The 18,737-nt window shown below is 57.0% G+C and overlaps 2 protein-coding genes across 3 annotated transcripts in view; one reads left to right on the forward strand and one right to left on the reverse strand.

The window, feature by feature from the left end:
• Positions 1-18,737, forward strand: part of CDH23 (cadherin related 23) — a 394,909-nt gene that overhangs the window by 287,545 nt on the left and 88,627 nt on the right. For both annotated transcript variants that reach the window (XM_089897635.1, XM_089897636.1), the window contains exons 21-26: positions 718-907; positions 1,214-1,359; positions 3,765-3,984; positions 5,731-5,883; positions 7,936-8,049; positions 9,845-9,993. In XM_089897635.1, the coding sequence (XP_089753761.1) occupies positions 718-907; positions 1,214-1,359; positions 3,765-3,984; positions 5,731-5,883; positions 7,936-8,049; positions 9,845-9,993 (972 nt within the window). The remainder of the gene's footprint in view (positions 1-717; positions 908-1,213; positions 1,360-3,764; positions 3,985-5,730; positions 5,884-7,935; positions 8,050-9,844; positions 9,994-18,737) is intronic.
• Positions 10,272-17,092, reverse strand: C16H10orf105 (chromosome 16 C10orf105 homolog). The gene has a single exon (XM_089897634.1). It carries the CDS (start codon positions 13,592-13,594, stop codon positions 13,223-13,225), a length of 372 nt encoding a protein of 123 aa, XP_089753760.1. The 5' UTR covers positions 13,595-17,092; the 3' UTR covers positions 10,272-13,222.

Below are 18,737 nucleotides of genomic sequence, written 5' to 3' on the forward strand. Positions count from 1 at the left end.
AGAGAGGGTTTGATGATGAGGAACCCGGTTCCCAAAATCTGTGGTTTCAAATCCTTTCAAAAGATCAACCAAGGATTTGGACTCCCCAACCCTTCCCAGCCCCCACCCTGAGGAGTTCCATGGTCATGAGCTACAGGGACTCCTCCCCCAAAAGCTCCATGGACATGTTACCCCACATGTCTGAAAAGGAAGGACGCTGGCAGTGTTTCCTGCCAGAGGGGGACCTAGAGCCACTTCCTGGCTGGGAGACTTTGGGAGACTCACTGTGCCTCATCTGTGAAATGGGCTTAATTATAGGTGTCCTCCTCGTAAGACTGTTGACACAGTAGGTGGAGAAGGCCTGGTGTCTATGAGGTTCGGGGAGCCTCCTATACGCTATCGGGTGCTAAGTGTTGCTTTTACAGATCAGAAGCTGAGGCTTGAGTGGGGAAAGGGACTTACCTAAAGTCAAAACAGCGGATGGAGAAGCCAGGAAGCCCAGGACTTCCAGCGCTGGTTCATCTTCTGAACCTCCTGCCTCCCCACCCCCCAGAGATCCCCCTGCTGAAGCCAGGAGGGAGACCCACTTCCCAAGTTTGAGCGAGGATACCTCCTGCTCCCAGACAGTGGGGTGCCCGGGACCAGTGTGTGAGCTCAGACAACCCGGGCGGGCAGCCCGGGCCACGGAGACCCCTCCCTGGCCTGGGCTCAGTGGAGGGGTCGGTTCCTCCCGGGCAGGTGGTGGCCGTTGACCCAGACCTGGGGGAGAACGGCACTCTGGTGTACAGCATCCAGCCACCCAACAAGTTCTACCACATCAGCAGCAGCACAGGCAAGATCCGCACCACCCACATCATGCTGGACCGGGAGAACCCTGACCCCCACGAGGCGGATCTGATGCGCAAGATCATCGTCTCTGTCACAGACTGTACGTGCCCCTCACGCCTGGGCTGTGGCCCCTGACTCTCAGTGAACTGGGGACCTCCCCCAGTGGCATGTCCTCTGGGCGTCCTGGGACCTACCCAGGAGGGCTGTGTCTTGATGACTAAGAGTGGAGTGACACCCACTTCCCAGTTGTGACCCAGCCCTCGCAGAGGGCAGAGGGAGCTGGGGGTGCAAGGCCCAGGCTGCTTCGTGAAGGGGCCCCTGGGATGGAGGGCCACTGAATCGCCTTTCTCCACCCCCATTTTTCTCCTGCACCCCTCTTTCCCTCTCCTGTCCCCGGCCCCCCTAGGTGGCACACCCCCTCTGAGCGCCACCAGCAGTGCCACGGTGTTTGTGAACCTCTTGGACCTCAATGACAATGACCCCACCTTTCAGAACCTGCCTTTTGTGGCCGAGGTGCTTGAAGGCACCCCTGCGGGGGTCTCCATCTACCAGGTGAGTTTCCCTTTCCTGGCCCGGGAGCCTGCTCTCTGTCATCTCCCTCACCAACCAGCCAGCAAGGGAGCAGTGGGTGCTATGTGTGCCCAGCCTTGTGATGGACACTTGGCAGGGGCGGGACAGGGGAGGCCAGCCCGAGACCATCAGACGGGACACAATCCACACCAGACTTGGAGAGCCAGTGCTCTGAGAGATGGAAGTGGAAGGCTTCCTGAAGGAGGAGGGGCTTGAGCTGGGTCTGGAAGGGAAAGCACCACAGGAGATGGTTAAAGGTAGAGGGAGGGAGGGAGGGGGACAAAGAATAGAATTCTAGGAAGCCAAATCAGTTTCTAAGGGCCCGATTGTGGAGGGCTGGCCCAAGACCCTCAGCACTTCATGCCTATAGGTGGTTCTAGAACACGAAGAAGGTCAGACGAGTGTAGCCCAGGCATCCCGCCTCCATGGGCAGCCCCCTCTCTCCTGTGCTCTCCTGTAAACCCCAAGGCAGCGCCACACAGTGGGTGGATTCCCCCACTTTTCAGGAGACTTATAGAGACTTTCCCAAGTCCCTGTAGCCAAGAAGGGGTAGGGCCTGATCTTGAACCTGGGTCCTCTGCCTCCTGCTTCATCGCCCTTCTGGTCAGGGAGGCCCTGAAGGTCCAGGTTGAGGGGAGGTGATGCCCTAACAGGGGCTATTTAGAAACACTGGAAAGCCCTCGAAGTTGAGATGGGCTTTGGAGTACGACCAAGATGGGTGTGGGTCCCAACTCCACCACCTGCGTGCTGGGTGACTTGGAGCACACTATTTAACCTCTCTGGGCCTCAATTTTCTCACCTGTGAAATGGGGATCAGAAGAGTACCTGGCTGGCTGTGCTGTGGGGATTCAATCAGACACCTGTGTAAGCCACCTGGAGCTTGGATTGCAGGAGATACACAGTAGCCGATGTGCTCGTGATTTATGTGTCTATCGTGAGGGTTTATACCCTAGAGACAGCGGGAGCCCGTGGCACAGGGTTAGCCTGATCCCATTTGCTAAGGATGCCAGGAGGGTTAACCTTGGCCATGCCCTGCAGGCCCACTGTGCTTCAGCTTCTTCGTCTGTAAAAGGAGATTAAGGATCCAGGGAGCATTCACTCTCTCCAACAGAACATTCTCCCCAAACCCCCAGCAGGGGGAGCTGTGATCCAGGGAACAGCAGCCAGTCCCTGAGAAGTCCCCCAAATAGGAGGGAGATTGGCGAGAGAGCCGATGAGCCCCGAGACCTGGTTCTCCAGGGCTCAGAGACAGCAGAGGAAGGAAATGCCCACCAGCACAGCTTCTGAGTTCACAGAGGAACTGTCTCAGAGTCATGAGAAGATGGTGGGAGGAGCTGGGAGCATTTAACTGGGAAACTGTCTTCAGATACAGAAAGAGGGCTCTGACCCAAGCTCAGCGGTTCCCCAGGTGCCCTCTACAACCTCAACCAATAATGATTTCTGCTGAATGTGCAGAAGAACTTACCCCAGGGATTAGAGCTGTGTGCAGACAAATTGGAAGTAGTGAGCCCCCCCGTCATGGAAAGCATTCAAGCTGAGTCTGGATACCCTCTTATCCAACTTGTTGGATGTAAATTAGACCAGATGACTTTGACATTGTCTTTCAATCCTGAGAGTCTTGGCTTGATCCAAAGCTCTTATTTTAACTATTATTGTACATTTTTTCTCAAATGTCTTGAATCGTCTTCTGTAAGACTTTCAACATATCAGGGTCTTGAGTCAGGAGCTCTCGTCAGGACTAGAGGTGCAAATGGAAACAGTGTAGGGATTGGAAGGAGGTTTGCCTACACATGGCCTCGAATGGCCTGTTTAAAATAATAATCAAATCCTCAAGTGACTTTTAAAAACAAGTTCTTGATATCTTATTTTTGTTGTCTTACAAATGCAAACAAAGCAGGGAAGGGAGTCCTTTTGGTCAAACGTTCTGTGTGGTTGAGCTGCATGTAGCTGAAGGGGTCTGAGCTGTTAACAGCTACTGCTAGCCAGCAGCACGAGGGCCGGGGGTGAGGGAGACGGCCGAGTTTGGAGGGTCCCGAGCCAGCTGGGGTGAGCCTGGGAGGGCTTCCTAACGAGGAGAGCAGGGTTTTGAAGGGGGGATGGCTGTGGACCTGGACTCTTGTTCTGAAAAGCCCCTTTCCCACACCACCCCACTCCCGGCCGCACTTGTTACATCTGGATACCTTTCAGCTCTGACGTGCTGCCCCCTTAAAGAGCATCTGGGAGGCTGCGCTGGGGACAGCGGCCTGGCCTGAGGCTCTGGGTTGTGGTGGGGGCAGGTGTGTCTGCCGGAGCCAGGCGTGGGTCAGCGGGAAGGAGGGAGTACTTCTCAGGGGATGAGCGTCAGTGCTGGTGTCCTCACCCCTCACGCGGCCCCTCCTCTCCCTCAGGTGGTGGCCATCGACCTGGACGAGGGCCTGAACGGGCTGGTGTCCTACCGCATGCCTGTGGGCATGCCCCGCATGGACTTCCTCATCAACAGCAGCAGCGGCGTGGTGGTTACCACCGCCGAGCTGGACCGCGAGCGCATCGCCGAGTACCAGCTGCGCGTGGTGGCCAGCGACGCGGGCGCACCCACCAAGAGCTCCACCAGCACGCTAACCATCCGAGGTGAGGGGGCAGGGGTGCCTCCTGCTGCACTGAGCACATGGCACGGGCCCTGGGGCAGTGGAAGCGGCTGGGAGCCCACGCTCACCACTGCTGTCCCCTGTCCAGGCGGTACAGGCCACCTTGCTGATGGGCGCCCTCTTCAGCTGGAGCCATTCGACACAGCAGAGCCCTCTCTGTCTCCGCTAAGTCAGAAATGCTGGCAGGGCCTTCTTCCCACCTGGTCACTGCCTTCAGGGTCCCAGAGCCCAGGGGCGGTGGCCTGGACCCACTGCTAAGGTCCCCCTTTTTGATCCTGGCAGCAGCAGAGAGGGCTTGCTCAGGGGGTGGCGTCCTCGGATTCATGAGCAGGCAGGGGAGGTTCAAAACCCGTCGTCTTTGGAGGGACAGACTTTCTATTTGGACATGTAAAGGGAAGCCTCCCCTCCCGTGTGTGGGGAATGCCTGGAATCGCGGTGGAAGGGCATCACCCCCGGAAGAGGGCAGCTGGGATTCCCAGACTCCCTAGGATTCCTCATCTTCCTGGGGCCCTCTCGATACTTCCCACCGTCTCCACCCTCTATCAGGGCAGGGCCAGGCCAAGGAGGGTGACTATTGCTCATCTACTCTGGCTGTATCTTTAATTCTTAAGACAAAACTGGGACGTGGACATGAGCTGTTGACAGAGGGCCAGGAGTAACCCCAGGGAAGTAAGTTCAGAGTGTAATGGGCAGGATGTGGCCTGTTCTCTAGGACAGGCCTGGTCCCATCCTGGGTCCTGCCAGCCTCTGTGGGATGGGGGTTGGGTGGTGGTTGGCTCGGCACAAGCATTCACCCTCCTTAAGCATGACCCAAGATGATGAAGACTAGAGCGCCGAGTGTTCTCTCTCCTGCTGGTCCAAGGCTTGTGGGCTCCTGGTGCCAGTTTGAGGACCCACATCTGTGCCAGTGATTGACAGGGCAGGTGTCCAGTCCTCTCAGAGAGGACCCCAGATTTTTTTTCCAAGGCTCAGCAGAAGCCGTGTCATCAAATGAGCCTATCGTTTCTCCTGATGTTATCACAAAGAGGAGCCGAAGTGGCGCGGGGCTCATTTCACTGAAGGTCATCCCAAGCCCCATCTGCCAAAGGAATGGGGGCCTGGCATGCAGAGCTGAAAACACAAATCTATAAGGGAAATTAGACTTTTTTGGCTAGGGTGTGTGGGGCGCGGAAGGAAGGGTAGCTTTCAAAGCCAGCTACTTTCCCTGGGACAAACTGGGGACAGGCTTCCCCAGACCCCCACCCCACCACTCCCTCACTGTGTGACTTTGGACAAGTCATTCAGTCGCTCTGAGCTTCCCCGTCTATATAGTGTGTCTAATGACGGCTGCCTTGTGAGGATGATATGAGGGGCCCGTGTGGTCCTGTAGAGGCAGCACTTAGCATCGCTTGGCACCTGGGGAGAGCTGAGAAACGGTGATCACCGTCATCATCGTCATCATAACTTGTCATCGTCGTCGTTGTTAGGCATGTATTGGAAAGAGGCTGTGGGGTCTGGACAGCATGAGCAGCAGCAAGCCCCCAGGGGAACGGGAGCTGTGGGAGGGTGTGGATCTCTGGTCAGCTCTGTCCCAGCCCCAGCGGCCATGGGGGCCCTCAGCTCCTGACCCGCAGGTGTCGACTCCTAGGAAATGTGCTTCCTATTGGTCTGTGGCATGAGCCACTGCCTTTGGAGCTGGTTGTTTAGAGCAGAAGCCAGGCCTAGCCCTGACCACCGACTCTGCCCACAGTGCTGGATGTGAATGATGAGACACCCACCTTCTACCCTGCCACGTACAACGTCTCCGTGTCCGAGGACGTGCCGCGGGAATTCCGGGTGGTCTGGCTGAACTGCACCGACAACGACGTGGGCCTCAACGCTGAGCTCAGCTACTTCATCACAGGTCCGGCCCTGCCTCCACCCCCTCCCGGATGAGCAGCCAGCCGGAGAGGGGAAGGGGCCTGAGTCAGCCATCAGGGTTTTGCTGCTCCTGGGGCCTCCCTGAGGATTTGCCCTTGACTTCTCCTCAGGGTTTTGCTCCTGGGTCCCTGTGGTCTGGCTCTCTGGGGGCCTCCTGAACCTGTAGGGGGACGGGGGTGGGGGGGGTGGACTTCCTGAAGTTTATTCTAGAGGGTGGTGGAGCCAGTGACTCCTGGGGAGGAGCCCTGCCCCCCACTCCACCCCATATCAGGGTGACAAAGCAGACTAGAGGAATGTGGCCTTTTCCTTCCTTGGGGACCTTTCACCCATGAGGAGAATTTGCATGTGTTTAGAGGCAGATGGCTTAGACATCCCTGAGTGAAATGGTTTTCACTTAAAAGTGTCAGGTGGCTACCACTTAGAGACCTGTGGAGAAATACTATGAGGCCATGTCTGGCTCAACAGTAGAAGGGGAGCCATGATCGATTAGTGATGTCTGCCACGACAGTAGGCTTGGTAGGTGGTGGCAAACATGCCATGTGTTAGTCATTCCTGGATTAGAACAGTCTACCAGCATTCTTCAGTCCAGGACACACGTGAGAGGTGTTGGAATGCATGGCAGGGAGCAGGGCAGTTCTTTCACATTCCTCAGCCCTCCCTTGGCCATTTTACTGGCTCAATCTTCCCTCTGTCCATGGCCTGCCTACCTGCAGCCACATTACATACACACTCATATACACACGTACCGTGCACACACCAGCCTCCCTGATGCCTCTCCCCCGGAGCAAGGAATCCCAGACTACAGCCCATCCACAGCTGCAGCCAAGGTGAACTCCCAGGCCTCTGCCTCTCCTTTCCAGATCCTTTCCCTCCTTCCCCTCCCTAAAGGAGCCCCACACCCTCAGGCCAGCTCCTTACAGGCTGGTCCTCAAGACTGCTCTGGAAAAGGCTGTTATCAAGACCCCCACATGGCACCAGCCGTGGTTTGGCCACCAGCGCTACTTGTGTCCTAGTTCCTTCCCTGCCCCTTGGAGTCAGATTGTGTCCCTTGTAGATGGTGCTTCAGGCACTGGGGAGCATATACTGGAGGCTCGGGGAACGGGGGCAAACCATGTGAGGATAAGGGAGCACCTGGCGGCAGCCCCCAGGATGACTTCCCAGTGCCTCAAAGTGGTCAGTTTCTGCTGACCTGAGAGCCCTCCCAGCCCTAGGTTTCTCGGATTTTAATTCTGCACATTCCGCCCGACACTGTGCTGTGTCCTGAGCCAAGCTAGCCCAAGCCCAATGCAGTCGCGCCCTCTGCTGCCCAGAATGCCACACTGCCTCCCAACTGGCAGGGGAAGGGCCTCCACACTGTTGTGATGGAGTCCTTTCCTGGCTTGTGTCTGCCTCAGGGAGGAGGCCCTCACCCTCACAGAAGGCCCTCACCACCTGTCCCAGAACTCAGGAGGACTGTCTGAGGCATGTCTCCTGTCCACCTGCTTCTACTCTTTACTCTCTGGAGTCCCCACTCAGAGGGCCCAAGAACGCTCGGCTGACTCCAAAGTCCTTGGCCACATATAAAAGCCCCAACCCAGGTTAACTGCTCAGACACTTCTACCAGACAGGCAGGTGGCAGAGTGGAGAAGGACTCAGACTCGGGAATCAGACTGCTGAGTTGGGAGTCCTACACCCCGAATAGGTGACTGTACCCTGTAACCTCACTAAAGGACCGTTTTCCTTCTCTGCAAAGTAGTGATAGTGCAAATGAGAGGAAATGCTCCACGAAGTGGCTGGTACACAGTAGGTGCTCAATGAATGTTAGACCCTTATGATTTTCAGGCATTTGACAGTTCACCTAAGCCCACATAGGCCACACCCTCATCAGAGTCCCCCAGGACCCCCTTCCCTGGCAAAGCTGAGTGGAAAGCACAGCCTTTCACCCCCGGACCACCCCTGGAGTGTCATGGCTCAGAAGCAGAGCTGGGTGCCACTGCCCTTTCCCTGGCCGGGAGCTCTGTTTCCTGACCAGAGCTTCATTCTCTCTTGCCCACAGGTGGAAACGTGGATGGGAAGTTCAGCGTTGGCTACCGCGACGCCGTCGTGAGAACGGTGGTGAACCTGGACCGGGAGACCACAGCCTCATACACGCTCGTCCTGGAGGCCATCGGTAGGCACCAGCCCACCCACGGAGTTCACGTGGGGTGGCCTTCCAGGAGCCAGGCCTTGAGCCAAAGGCTCTGCCCTGATGCCACTGGAGAAGGGGCGACCAGACCCTCAGTCTACTGTGCACTTCCGGGCCGTGAGGCTCGGCACATGGCGCTACACGCCAAGGCGGTGTGGCAGGGGCTGCGTGGGGGCCATATGGGAGAGCAGCATGTAGACAAACCACTGCAAAACCAGGAGGACAAAGCAGAAGGGGAAGAAGGGATGGCCCAAGGGTGGCAAGCACAAAGGGTGGTGGAAACATGGGGAGGGGGGTGATCAAAGCAGGCTTCTTGGAGGAAGTGGCCTCTACAAGTGCCTTTGAATTAATTAGGACTCTTGGTGGCAAATTTTAAAATAAACTGACTTCAACAGTGTAGGCTCACAAAACCAGTCCACGGGGAGATGGAGCTTCAACTATGACTGGCTTTGGGGCTCAGGTGATGCCACCAGGCCTCAGTCTCTCTGCATTGGCTGGCTCTGCCCCCTGCGTGTTGGCTCCATCCTCTGGCTCACGTGGTGACAAATCCTTGCTGCAGTCCCAGCGTTAATGTGGGTTCAAGTACAGCAGCAGCATTCCTCCCTAAGATGACCATCCTTGCCTGGTCATGCAGCAACTGGGCACAAGCTCCCTCTCCCAGGGATGATGATCCAACAGCTGCCCCTGGGGTTGAGCCCTGGGAGGGTCCTGAAAGGAACCGAAGGGGCAGAACCCCTGGATACTTTAGGCTTAGAAATCAAGCAGAGCCGCCATCCCTGAATGCAGAAATCCAATCCATCCTGTAGGTGGGTTTGACTCAACTCATGTTTCATAAGAAATGACAATTCATTGTGAATGTTTAAAAATCAGGAGATTTTATTTGAAAGCTCAGACGTTTGATTTCTCCTGAGAAATCAGAAGATCTAGTGTCACTGGGCCCCCTCCTGCCTGTCCAGTGTGGACCGGAGCAGAGGACAGCTGCCCCTTGAGGCAGGCATGCCCAGGTGTGGGGGTCTTACCTTCCTGGCCCTGACAGCAGTCGGGTTTGGCATCTCAGGACCTGTATCTGGTTCTTAGGGCTGCTGTAACAAATTACCACAGCCTTGGTGGCTTAAAGAACAAATTTATTCCCTCATGGCTCTGGAGGCCAGAAGTTCAAAATTAATTGTCGACAGGGTTGCATTCCCTCCAAAGGCTCTAGGAGAGAATCCTTCCTTGCCTCTTCCGGTTTCTGGTGGCTCTAAGTGTTCCTTGCACGTGGCTGCAGAACTCCAGTCTCTGCCTCCAACTTCACATGGCCTTCTCCTCTCTGTGTCAAATCCCACCCGCCTTCCCCTCATAAGGACCCTTGTCATGGGGTTTATGGCCCACCCAGATAATCCAGGATACCGGATACCTCATCTCAAGATCCTTAACTTAATTACGTCTTCAAAGACCCTTCTTCCCAGTAACGTTACACATACAGGTTCCCAGGGATTTGCCATAGGTGTATCTTTTGGGGGCCACCATTCAACCCACCTCATGCCTCAGTTACCTCCTTTGTAAAATGGGGGTGATGATAAGAGCGCCCGCTTGGCAGGCTTGCTGTGAGGATTGAATGAGTTAGAATAGTGTCTGGAACATATTAGATACGGTCAGTGTTGTTCCTAATCTAAAGAGAAAAAGAGGCCCCCCTTGCAAAGGCCAGAGCAGGTGGGGGAACAGGGCATACTTGTGGCTGGTGCCCGGGAACGTGCCCCTCAGGCAGCTGCTAACACCCATCCTTTTTCACCTCCCACAGACAATGGCCCCGTGGGCAAGCGGCGCACAGGCACGGCTACCGTGTTTGTCACTGTCCTGGATGTGAATGACAACCGGCCCATCTTTCTGCAGAGCAGCTATGAAGCCAGCGTCCCTGAGGACATCCCTGAGGGCCACAGCATCGTGCAGGCAGGTGGCGGCCGGGGCACAGGCAGGGCCGCGCTCAGCTCAGAGCGCACACGCTCAGTGGCCTCGCAGCAGAGCGGTATGGAAATAGGAGAGGGTCCAGCTGCTGCTCCAAAAGTAGCCGGCGCTATGGCCAAAGGGGGGCCCAGGCTCCCTTCTCCCTCCTGGGGAGAGTAGGCCCCGAGGTTATGTAGCCCAAGATGGGCCCTTGCTCCCCGCAAAACAGAAGGAGGGCCTCGGCCCTCCTCTCCTCCCTCCCTCCCCCACAGTCCTCTCCCATCCCCCACTGCACCCAGAAAGGCCTTTCAGAGCAGGGGGAGCTAGAGATGTCACATTTTCCCAGAAAGGAGTGAGGAGAGAAAGCCAGGGCCCAGTGAGGCCCAGAACAGAGCTGCTTTCACAGGGCTTTTGGCTGAAGCTCCCCTCTTGGGAAATAAACCGGCACAAAAAGAAAGGGCTCCTTTGCCCGGGGAGCAGGAACGACAACTTTGGGCCTCGAGGGAGGAAGGGGGGGACCTGGAAAGGAGGCTGGGTGCCCTCCCCAGCCCTCCCTGGAGGCCTCAGTTGCTGCGTGGGGAGGGAGACCGGGCATGAATCACCCTCTTCACCAGCTGAGCGCAGGGTTTCCCACTTGGAGGCTGAGCCCAACAGAGCGAATCTGGGCCTGCCCACTGGGCCAGGCTCCGGGGCTTGGGAGGGGCAGGAGAGCAGGAAGCTGGGAGTGTGCCCCCTCCCTGCATCAGGGCCGGGCGTGGGGCAGGAGGGGAGCCGGGGGCAGGGTGCTGACTTCCAGAGGTGCTGAGAGAGAGTCCAGGAAGCCACGGGGGGTTGCTGGACTCTGGGGGCTGGTTCTAGAAAAGGGGTCTGTCCCTCTGAGCCTCAGCTCCTAGGGGCTTAGAGACACCCCACACGCACCAAGCTGTGGGGTCCCGCCTCTCCCCTAGCCTAAAACCTAACACCCGCCTCCCCCAGCTCACACAGGTCTCCCAGGACCAACCTGGGGAAACAGCTGGGGGTATGGCAGACCTTTGAGAGCCCCTCCTCCTCCCCAGCTTTTCGTCCTTCAGGCCAGGGGTAGCCTTACTGCCCACCCCGGTGACACCACGTGCTAGGCAGAGCACGCTGGCCAGCGGGGGTCGGGGACCGGCTGCAGGCAGAATTCAGCCTGGGATGCCTCAGGGAGAGCTGGCGGGAGGCAAAGCAGGGAGGCGTCACTAATCTGGAAGGGAGGGGGACACAGCGCTGCAGGAGGGGGCCTGCGCACTTTCTAAACCCCAAGAATTGGTTTCTATTTATACAAACTACTCAGACTGAAATCCTAGAGCTCTGTGAGTAATATAAGGCAGGCCTGATTCTCCCCGTTTCTCAGGGAGAAATTCAGGCACTGGTGATTTCTCCAAGGCCCCCCCTGGAAGTAAGTTTCTGGCCAAGGCGGGCTCGCTCTTTGATGTGATGTCAGGCTGACCCAAAAGGAAGAGGGCCTGCTTGGACAGAGAGCCTCTCCGTAGAGGCATCAGAAGGAAGAAGGGGATGCCCCCCGGGACTAGACGGGGCCACCATTCACTCAGTCAACAGAGGCCCCATACTTCTGAGCCCAGAGCTGGTGAGGCAGAGTGAGGGGTTGGACGCGGTCTCGCTCTCTGGGAGCTCCCAGGCTTGTGGGAAGGCGGAGACACAGGGATGACCCACCCTGCCAAGAGCAAGTATCCCTGCCCTCCCTTGGTTTCAGGTAGGAGGTGGTTTCAGGTGTAGAGCAAAGAGGGCTTCACAGAGGGCGTGCCAGGTAAGCCGTAGCCAGGGGAGGACAGGTATTTCAGTTTACCTGGAGTCTTGGGTCAAGAAGAGGCTAGAAGGATCATTCACAGCCAGCTCCCAGTGGGCACCAAACACCAGATGAAGGAGCTCTGGCTTGATCTGGTAGTAGGGAGCCAGTGAAGGTTTTGGAGCCGGGGAGTGACAAAATCGGAGCTCACCCTGTGAGGAGACTCGGCTGGCTGTGCTATGGGGCGTAGCAGGGTGCGGTGGAGCAGTCCGTGGTGGGGTACCAGGTGGCCCTGGCCAGATGACTCTCTGGGGCAGAAGCTGGGCAGTTCAGACCCTTCTGCCCACCCTCCAAATTTGGGACCCAACCAAAGTGTTTAACCCCAGCATTGTGACGAGAGGCTGAAGGTTTGGGATTCTGAGAAGCCCACCTTGGTGTGGGATTACTTTGACAGTAGCCAGTCAGTGAAGCAGTTGCCAAAAATACAGATAGCACACGTTATGTGGTCCGAGCCTGAGGGCCCACAGCCGTCCTGGAGAGAGCTGGACCCTTCCACTCGAAGGAAGGCCGCCTCCTTCCCTGGGTGACGCATGGAGCCGCTATGTTGTGTCCTCAGAGCCCAGATAGCAACACCTCCAGCTGCTGGCAGTGCCTCCTGCCACTCTGACACAGAACCAGCCCTGGCCTGTGCAAGGAGCTTCGTAACTCATTCTCAGCGCCCTCCTCATCCATCTTAGCAGAGGCGCTTGCGGGCCGGGGCGGGGGGCGGGGGCACGCCAAGATGACCGCCGAGATTGTGATTGGCTGGGTGGTGTTGAGCTCCTCCTGCTTGCCCCTCCTCCCAGCAGGGACCCAGCATCTGATCCACCCAAGGGTGCTGGCTGCTCCCGTGTATCACAGGCCAATGCTGGCAGGCCCAGGAAGTCCGAGGAGAAGACTCCCTGGGTTCCCCTTTGCCTTGGGCACTGAGTTGGCACAGAGGGCAGGACACTCCCTTATCCCCAGCAGGGGCTGAGTATTTCACTTGGCTGGAGGGAACCTTTGGCCATTCAGCAACTCGCACTGGAATCTGAGCTGGGTTTTGGCACCTGGAGGGCGGGCAGGGCTTCTGTTGGGAAGCAGGGGCGCTGCTCCCTGGAGACGGTTGGTGCCTGGTGGTCAGAGAGGGGCCCTGAGGGGCCCAGGTTTGTACCGTTCAGAGCCTTGGGCCAAGGGTCCACATGGCTGCAGGTGCTCAGCTTGGTCCAGGAGTCTTCCAGCAGGCAGCAGCTAGAGTGTCTGCAGGAAGGAAGGTATTCTTGCAGGGGCCGTCTCTGGGAAAGGCCACGGGCCTGGACACACAGGGAACCAGTGGGGGTGAGCGCGTGGCCCATGTTGTTTGGGCCACTGTCCTCTTGCAGCCTGTGGTGCCAGTTTCCGTCTGAGGCAGGAGGGCCTGCAGATGGACCCTGGAGTAGGGGGACACTCCTGTCACATCTTTGTAGATTCTATGCAGTCACAGTCGTCGTGGTCCTCTCTGCCCGGCAGGGGGCGCCTTGGGGCAGGCCAGCCACGGCGGAAGCTGTGCAGGGAGCGGCGCAGCGAGCCCAGGCGCTTCCAGAGCCGGAGCTGGGGCTCACTGGGGCTCCCCCGGTGGTGCGGCATGCACTCGCAGGCCCTGCGGCGCCTCGGATCCAGCGCAGCGGGCTTGCAGAGGGTCATGAACAGCAGACAGGTGGCCAGCAGGAGGAAGATGCAGGCCAGGGCAATGAGCACGGGGATGGGGTCAACTGCCACTGAGAGCCTCCCCGGAGTGACAGGAGCTGTGAGGAAGGCGAGGGGGCTGGGGCCCTCTGTGCTCATGGCTCCTGCAACAAGAATGGGACAGAAACAAATCAGGTGGACTTAGGACTGGAGAGGGAGGGGAACTTTGATGGACTCTAGACACAGCTAACCTAGCTGCAGATAGCATTATGATCATTTTACAAGTTAGAACAATGAGGCTGGGAGAGGTAACAGGTCTAAGGTCACACACTGGGAAAGTGATAGAGCCGGACGTGAACTCATGGAGGAGGCACGAGGGTAGTGCCTTCCGGCATTTTAAAGTCAATTTTCATGAATTACAATAGTCTTAGACTGAAAACTTGGGATCTAAAACCAACTCCATCACTAACTTGCTCTGTGACCAGGAGCGACTCATCGATCGTAGGAGGTTGCAGCAGGCAAGGACCCTAGCAGTTATCTCATGCCGAGGCTGCAAACTGGGGACGCACCAGTGTGTTTTGTTGGGTTCTTGCAGTGTTTTTATAAATTTAAATTAATTGTGAATATTTTTTTAAAACAAAAGGAAACCAAGATATTTCGCATAAATATCTGAACATCTGGCTTCTTCTCTTGAAATTTCAGAATTTCAACACCGGCAACGTGGGGCCACTTGCTGCCAGGCACCCAGTGGCCGCGGCTGAGCCGTAGCTGCCCCGTTTACACAGGGTGCTGGCCCCCAGCTCACCGCACTCCCTGCCCTCAGGCCCCCTGCACACCTGTGTCACCTGCCTGGCCCCGGGGGAATTCCTATTGGTGCTTCCTGAGGAAGACCAACCTGCTCCCTTGACAAGTGAGGAAACTGAGGCCCAAATAAGGGACTGCCAAGGTCACACTGTGAGCCAGTGGGCAAGCAAGACCAGGACCAGGTTTCCTGACTCCTGGCCCAGTGGCCTTGCCACGCCGTTGGCTCCCAACTCTCTCCCAGGACTCCCTGAGCAGCTCTGAGAACAGGTGGGGAAGAACCCACAGAGAGCAACTGAGTTGACAAGATGGGGCTCGAAACCCTGACATAGTCACCTGTTATCACTTAGGATCATCCCACTAGAGGGAGGACGGCAGGTGGTCCTTGTAGCTGGAAAATCAAGCTGAGCTTCTGGCTGCAAATTAAAATGCTTACAGAGCGCAGATGGTAGATAACGTGTGACCAGCGGGACAGGTGGGCAGGCCTACCTGGAGAGCAGAGGCCGAGGGGCCTCGGCCAGGCTGATGGAATGCCGGAAGGCAAGCCCCTGTGGTCCCCTTCCAGGTTCCCGAGAGAAGCCAGAAATCTGGACTTTTTAGGCAAACGTTCCTGATGTTTAAATATTGGCAACTAATTCAAATCTGGTTGAGAGAGAGAGGGGGGAAAAAAAGACACTGCAAAGGACAAACAAACTTGATTTTTAAAAAAATCGAAATGAATTTTCAAATATTTAAAATACTACAACAGGCCAAACAAAATGCATAAGGAGGCTACATCCAGCTTCCAGGCCAGCGTTTGTGATCTGTGATTTCTACAAACACAGGACAGGAAATCCAAAAGGGGGGTCTAATAAGAAATAATCATCTATTTCTCTTTGACCTTGGAGACTTTCATGAGCCTGGTGGGTAACAGATTTCCCTCCTTTTCCCAACTTGCAGCTTATTCTAACTCAGTCAAGGTCTAGCAGCAACACTAGACAGAAGGAAGGGCTTTAGGTCGTGCCCTGCCGAGGCTCTGCATGTGGGCTGCAGAGTCCAAATCAGCAGGTAGAGGGGAGTGGAGAGGGGCGGCCCAGCCCCACGCTCCCCAGGCACTCACCAGCAGCCACAGGACCTAACTCCCAGCTGCCTGTACACAGCCTCCTCCCGCCTGCAGCCTCCCCTGTGCCTGGCGACTGAGGGCATCCAGTGCACCCCACCCCCCTCCCACCCAGTTCCCACCACACTCCTTCCAGCATTTCCAGACAGGACAGGACCCCTCCCAGCTCCCAGATGGAGACTCTCATGCCCAACTAGCTGCCCAGGGCCTCTGCCTCTCAGGCATCAGGCCTAGAGAGTGCTCTGGCCAGGCCATACGTGGGTTGGCCCTTCCTTGAATCTGAGCAGGGAAGAAGGATGGGGTGTGCCCACCACCATGTCCCATGAGGAGAAAACTGCCCGTCCGTCTGTCCTACCCAGGGCAGTGCTTGGCTGGGAGTAAGAAAAGGGCATTCGGAAGTGGGAAAAGTCTCAATCCTACTAGTCCTAATGCTATTTCAAGGCCTTCCCATGGATCTGGAGACCCTATCAGGCCAGCAAAGCAGGTCCAGGCTTCAGTCCTTGGGGCAGTGCTTTAAAAAAAGATAAGTGAGGCTATAATTAGCATTTGAGTATTTTCCTTCAAAGCAGGAGGTTCCAAAGTGCTTGAAAACATCAAGCCATCCCCCCGGGACGCACAGCAAAGCCAGCTGCAAGGCCCCTTGATACCCTCTCTGAGCAGCCAGCAGGGACCCGTCGTTCTGGGGAAAGGAGACCCTCCATCAGACCAAGGCTTGGAATGATTTTGAGAGCAGCTGAAGCCTCTCCCTGCCTGTTGGAGTCCAAGGCATGCCGGCAGGCCTTGCTCTGGACATATCTCTGCAAGCTTAGTCTAGAACCTTCTTTCTTCATTCAGAGCTCCATAGAGCAGGGCACGCTGTGAGCAGAGGGCACTGATGTCAGCACGACTTTCTGTGTAGCCTCGGACTAACCACTGCTCCTACCTGGGCCTTTCCGCTCTCCAGAAGAGTGGAGGGATTCCCCAGGCCTGAGCACGCCCTCACATTCTCCCTAAAGTACCCCAGGAAGGGTGCAGCCCCACTTTCCTGCAGTCCCCCAGCACTGACCTCAGAGCCAGCCCTCAGCAGTTCCCAGCCGGGCGAAGAGGTCTTCTCAGCTGTCCAAGGGAGGCCCCAGGAGCACCGGGCACCACTGTGACCCAACCTGCCCTAGGCTCTGCCTTGCCCTGTGCCCCTCAGCCAGCCAGGCAGAGTGGCCTTCGCCCCTCACTCTCCAGTTAGACCTGGCTTTGTCTGGGAGAGCCTGGGCCCTGCCTTGAGGGAGGGGACAGCCAGGAGGGTAGGTATGGCAACTGGGCTGGGAGAGGGGAGCGTTGCAGAGGAGTTGAGAGCTCCCGAGCCTTCCCACGGCCTCACTCCAGCCTGTCTCCTTGGAGCCCTCTGGAGGGGCGGAGGCACTGGGGAGATGCAGGGGGAGGGTTTCCCTGCCTCTGCACCCACAGCTCTCACCTTCCCGTTGGATGTTTGAATAGTATGGTCAGGGGCAGCCAGCGGCTTGCTATTCAGTGCCTGCCAGCCTTCAGGTTACCAGGGAGAGGGGCTACAAGCCACACAGCGGGAGGGGAACAGGCAGAGAGATGGGCCCTGATAATCCCCAGGCCCCCCTCCCCTCAGCTTCCCAGCAAAGCACCCTCCCTTTGAGGGCTTCCCGGCTGCAGAAGTGAGGGAGAGAGGCATTTTCAAAGGTCAGAGAGATAACAGGGCAGAAAGCACAGGATTGAGAGACAGCCAGGGCTGTGCTGCTTGTAGTTTGGGTGGGCCCTTGGAGACCCTCAAGGCGGTGGGCGCGTACACACACACACCCCTCCCCCTCCCCCTCCCCTCCCCCTCCCCTCCCCTCCCCCTCCCCTCCCCTCCCCTCCCCTCCCCTCCCCCTCCCCTCCCCTCCCCTCCCCCTCCCCTCCCCTCCCCCTCCCCTCCCCTCCCCTCCCCTCCCCTCCCCCCTCCCCCCTCCCCTCCCTCCCCTCCCTCCCCTCCCCCTCCCCCTCCCCCAGCCTCCTTTCTTCCTGGAAGCCAGCGCTTCCCTGGCAACCAGCTGCCTGCTTAGGAGCCTAGGTCTTCAGCAGCTTTCCCATCAAGGACCCCCAAGCTCCCAGAAATATAACACGGAGGTGAGGAGTTGTGGCTCTGCCCAAGACCTGAGCCTGGGCTCCACCTGCTTGTTTTGGAGCCTCAGTTTTTGGCATTTAGCTCTTCCCTCCTGCCCTTAGCCCTTGACAACAAAAGAAGTATCCTCTGCATAGCCCCAAACGGATAGGATTGTCAAAGTCCATTAGACGACTGAGGGGTCATCTCATCCATCCCCCTGTCTCTCAGATAATGAAACTGAGGTCTAAAGAGGTGTGGCCTGGCCAGGGTCACCCAGCAAGTTAGTGGTAGGATTTGGTGCTCTCCCTGAAAAGAGTGGGCAGGCATGGGCACCAGGCATCTGGTGCTATGAGCTGCATCAGCCTAAGGATGTTCCCACTGCCCAGAGCTCCTGCTGGGATTCCTGCATCTTACACCTCGCCCTTCAGTGAATCTCATTTTCCTTCACCTTCTCTTCCCAAGCTGACTGCACACCTCATCTATGGCCTTCATTCTTCTTAGATGGTAGCAGGCAACACTCCCAGGGTGGTGCAGGCTGCCAGGGGAAGTCCCACCACAGATGGAAGACACCCAAGGACATCCACTGGACAGCTTGGCCCTCTCCCCTGCCCTGAGCCCTTCCAGATCCGGACTGTTGAAGTGCCCCACTACATCCCTCCACCTATTAGCTCTTAAGACTTCTCATGGGAGAGAAGAAGAACTCCACAGCAAGGGGCAACCCAGCCATACCACCTCCAGTATAAATCAAGAGGGCCTCCCAGGAAAAGGTGGCCTATCTCATAATGTCCAACCTTCAACATCTATCTCTGCACCAGGCATCAGACCAGATGCTTTGCAGAGATTATTTCTAATCAACCCCGCAAGGTTGGTTATCATTGTACCTACTGAGGCTCAGTGGGGTTACGTATCTATGGCCACATAGCCAGTAAGTGACAAAGTCAGGATTCACGCTTGGGTGTTCCTGACCCAGACCCTCTGTTCCTTTCACACCAACAGACTTCCCCTTCTCCCCACCATCAACACACTTTTCGAAATCCTTATACGCACAGCACAGGGTTGAAGTGATTGGCAGAGACAAGAGGGCAGATCCAGAAGAAGTGGGAGGGTCCCAGGCATTACAAAGCGAGTCACACGCACTGTGGCCCCATGGGAGCCTGCCCAGCCAGGCAGGCTCGGGCCTCTCTCTGTATCACTTTGCAGGGGAGTTCTCTGCTCCTTTCCGGTATGTGGCAGGTAGAGGAGGTGTTCAGCTCGCAGTTTGACAGGACACACCTCAGGGCCAGCTGTGACTGCCAACAGCCTCAAGGCCAGACTCC

This window comes from Delphinapterus leucas, chromosome 16 (genome assembly GCF_059928025.1).
Source record: "Delphinapterus leucas isolate spDelLeu-1000000601 "Yukka" chromosome 16, BTC_Dleu_Yukka2, whole genome shotgun sequence".
In the NCBI taxonomy this organism is placed as follows: domain Eukaryota; kingdom Metazoa; phylum Chordata; class Mammalia; order Artiodactyla; family Monodontidae; genus Delphinapterus; species Delphinapterus leucas.

Excerpts from the sequence above, each read along its gene's own strand:
- C16H10orf105 (XM_089897634.1), bottom strand. The coding sequence starts at position 13,594 with ATGAGCACAGAGGGCCCCAGCCCCCTCGCCTTCCTCACAGCTCCTGTC.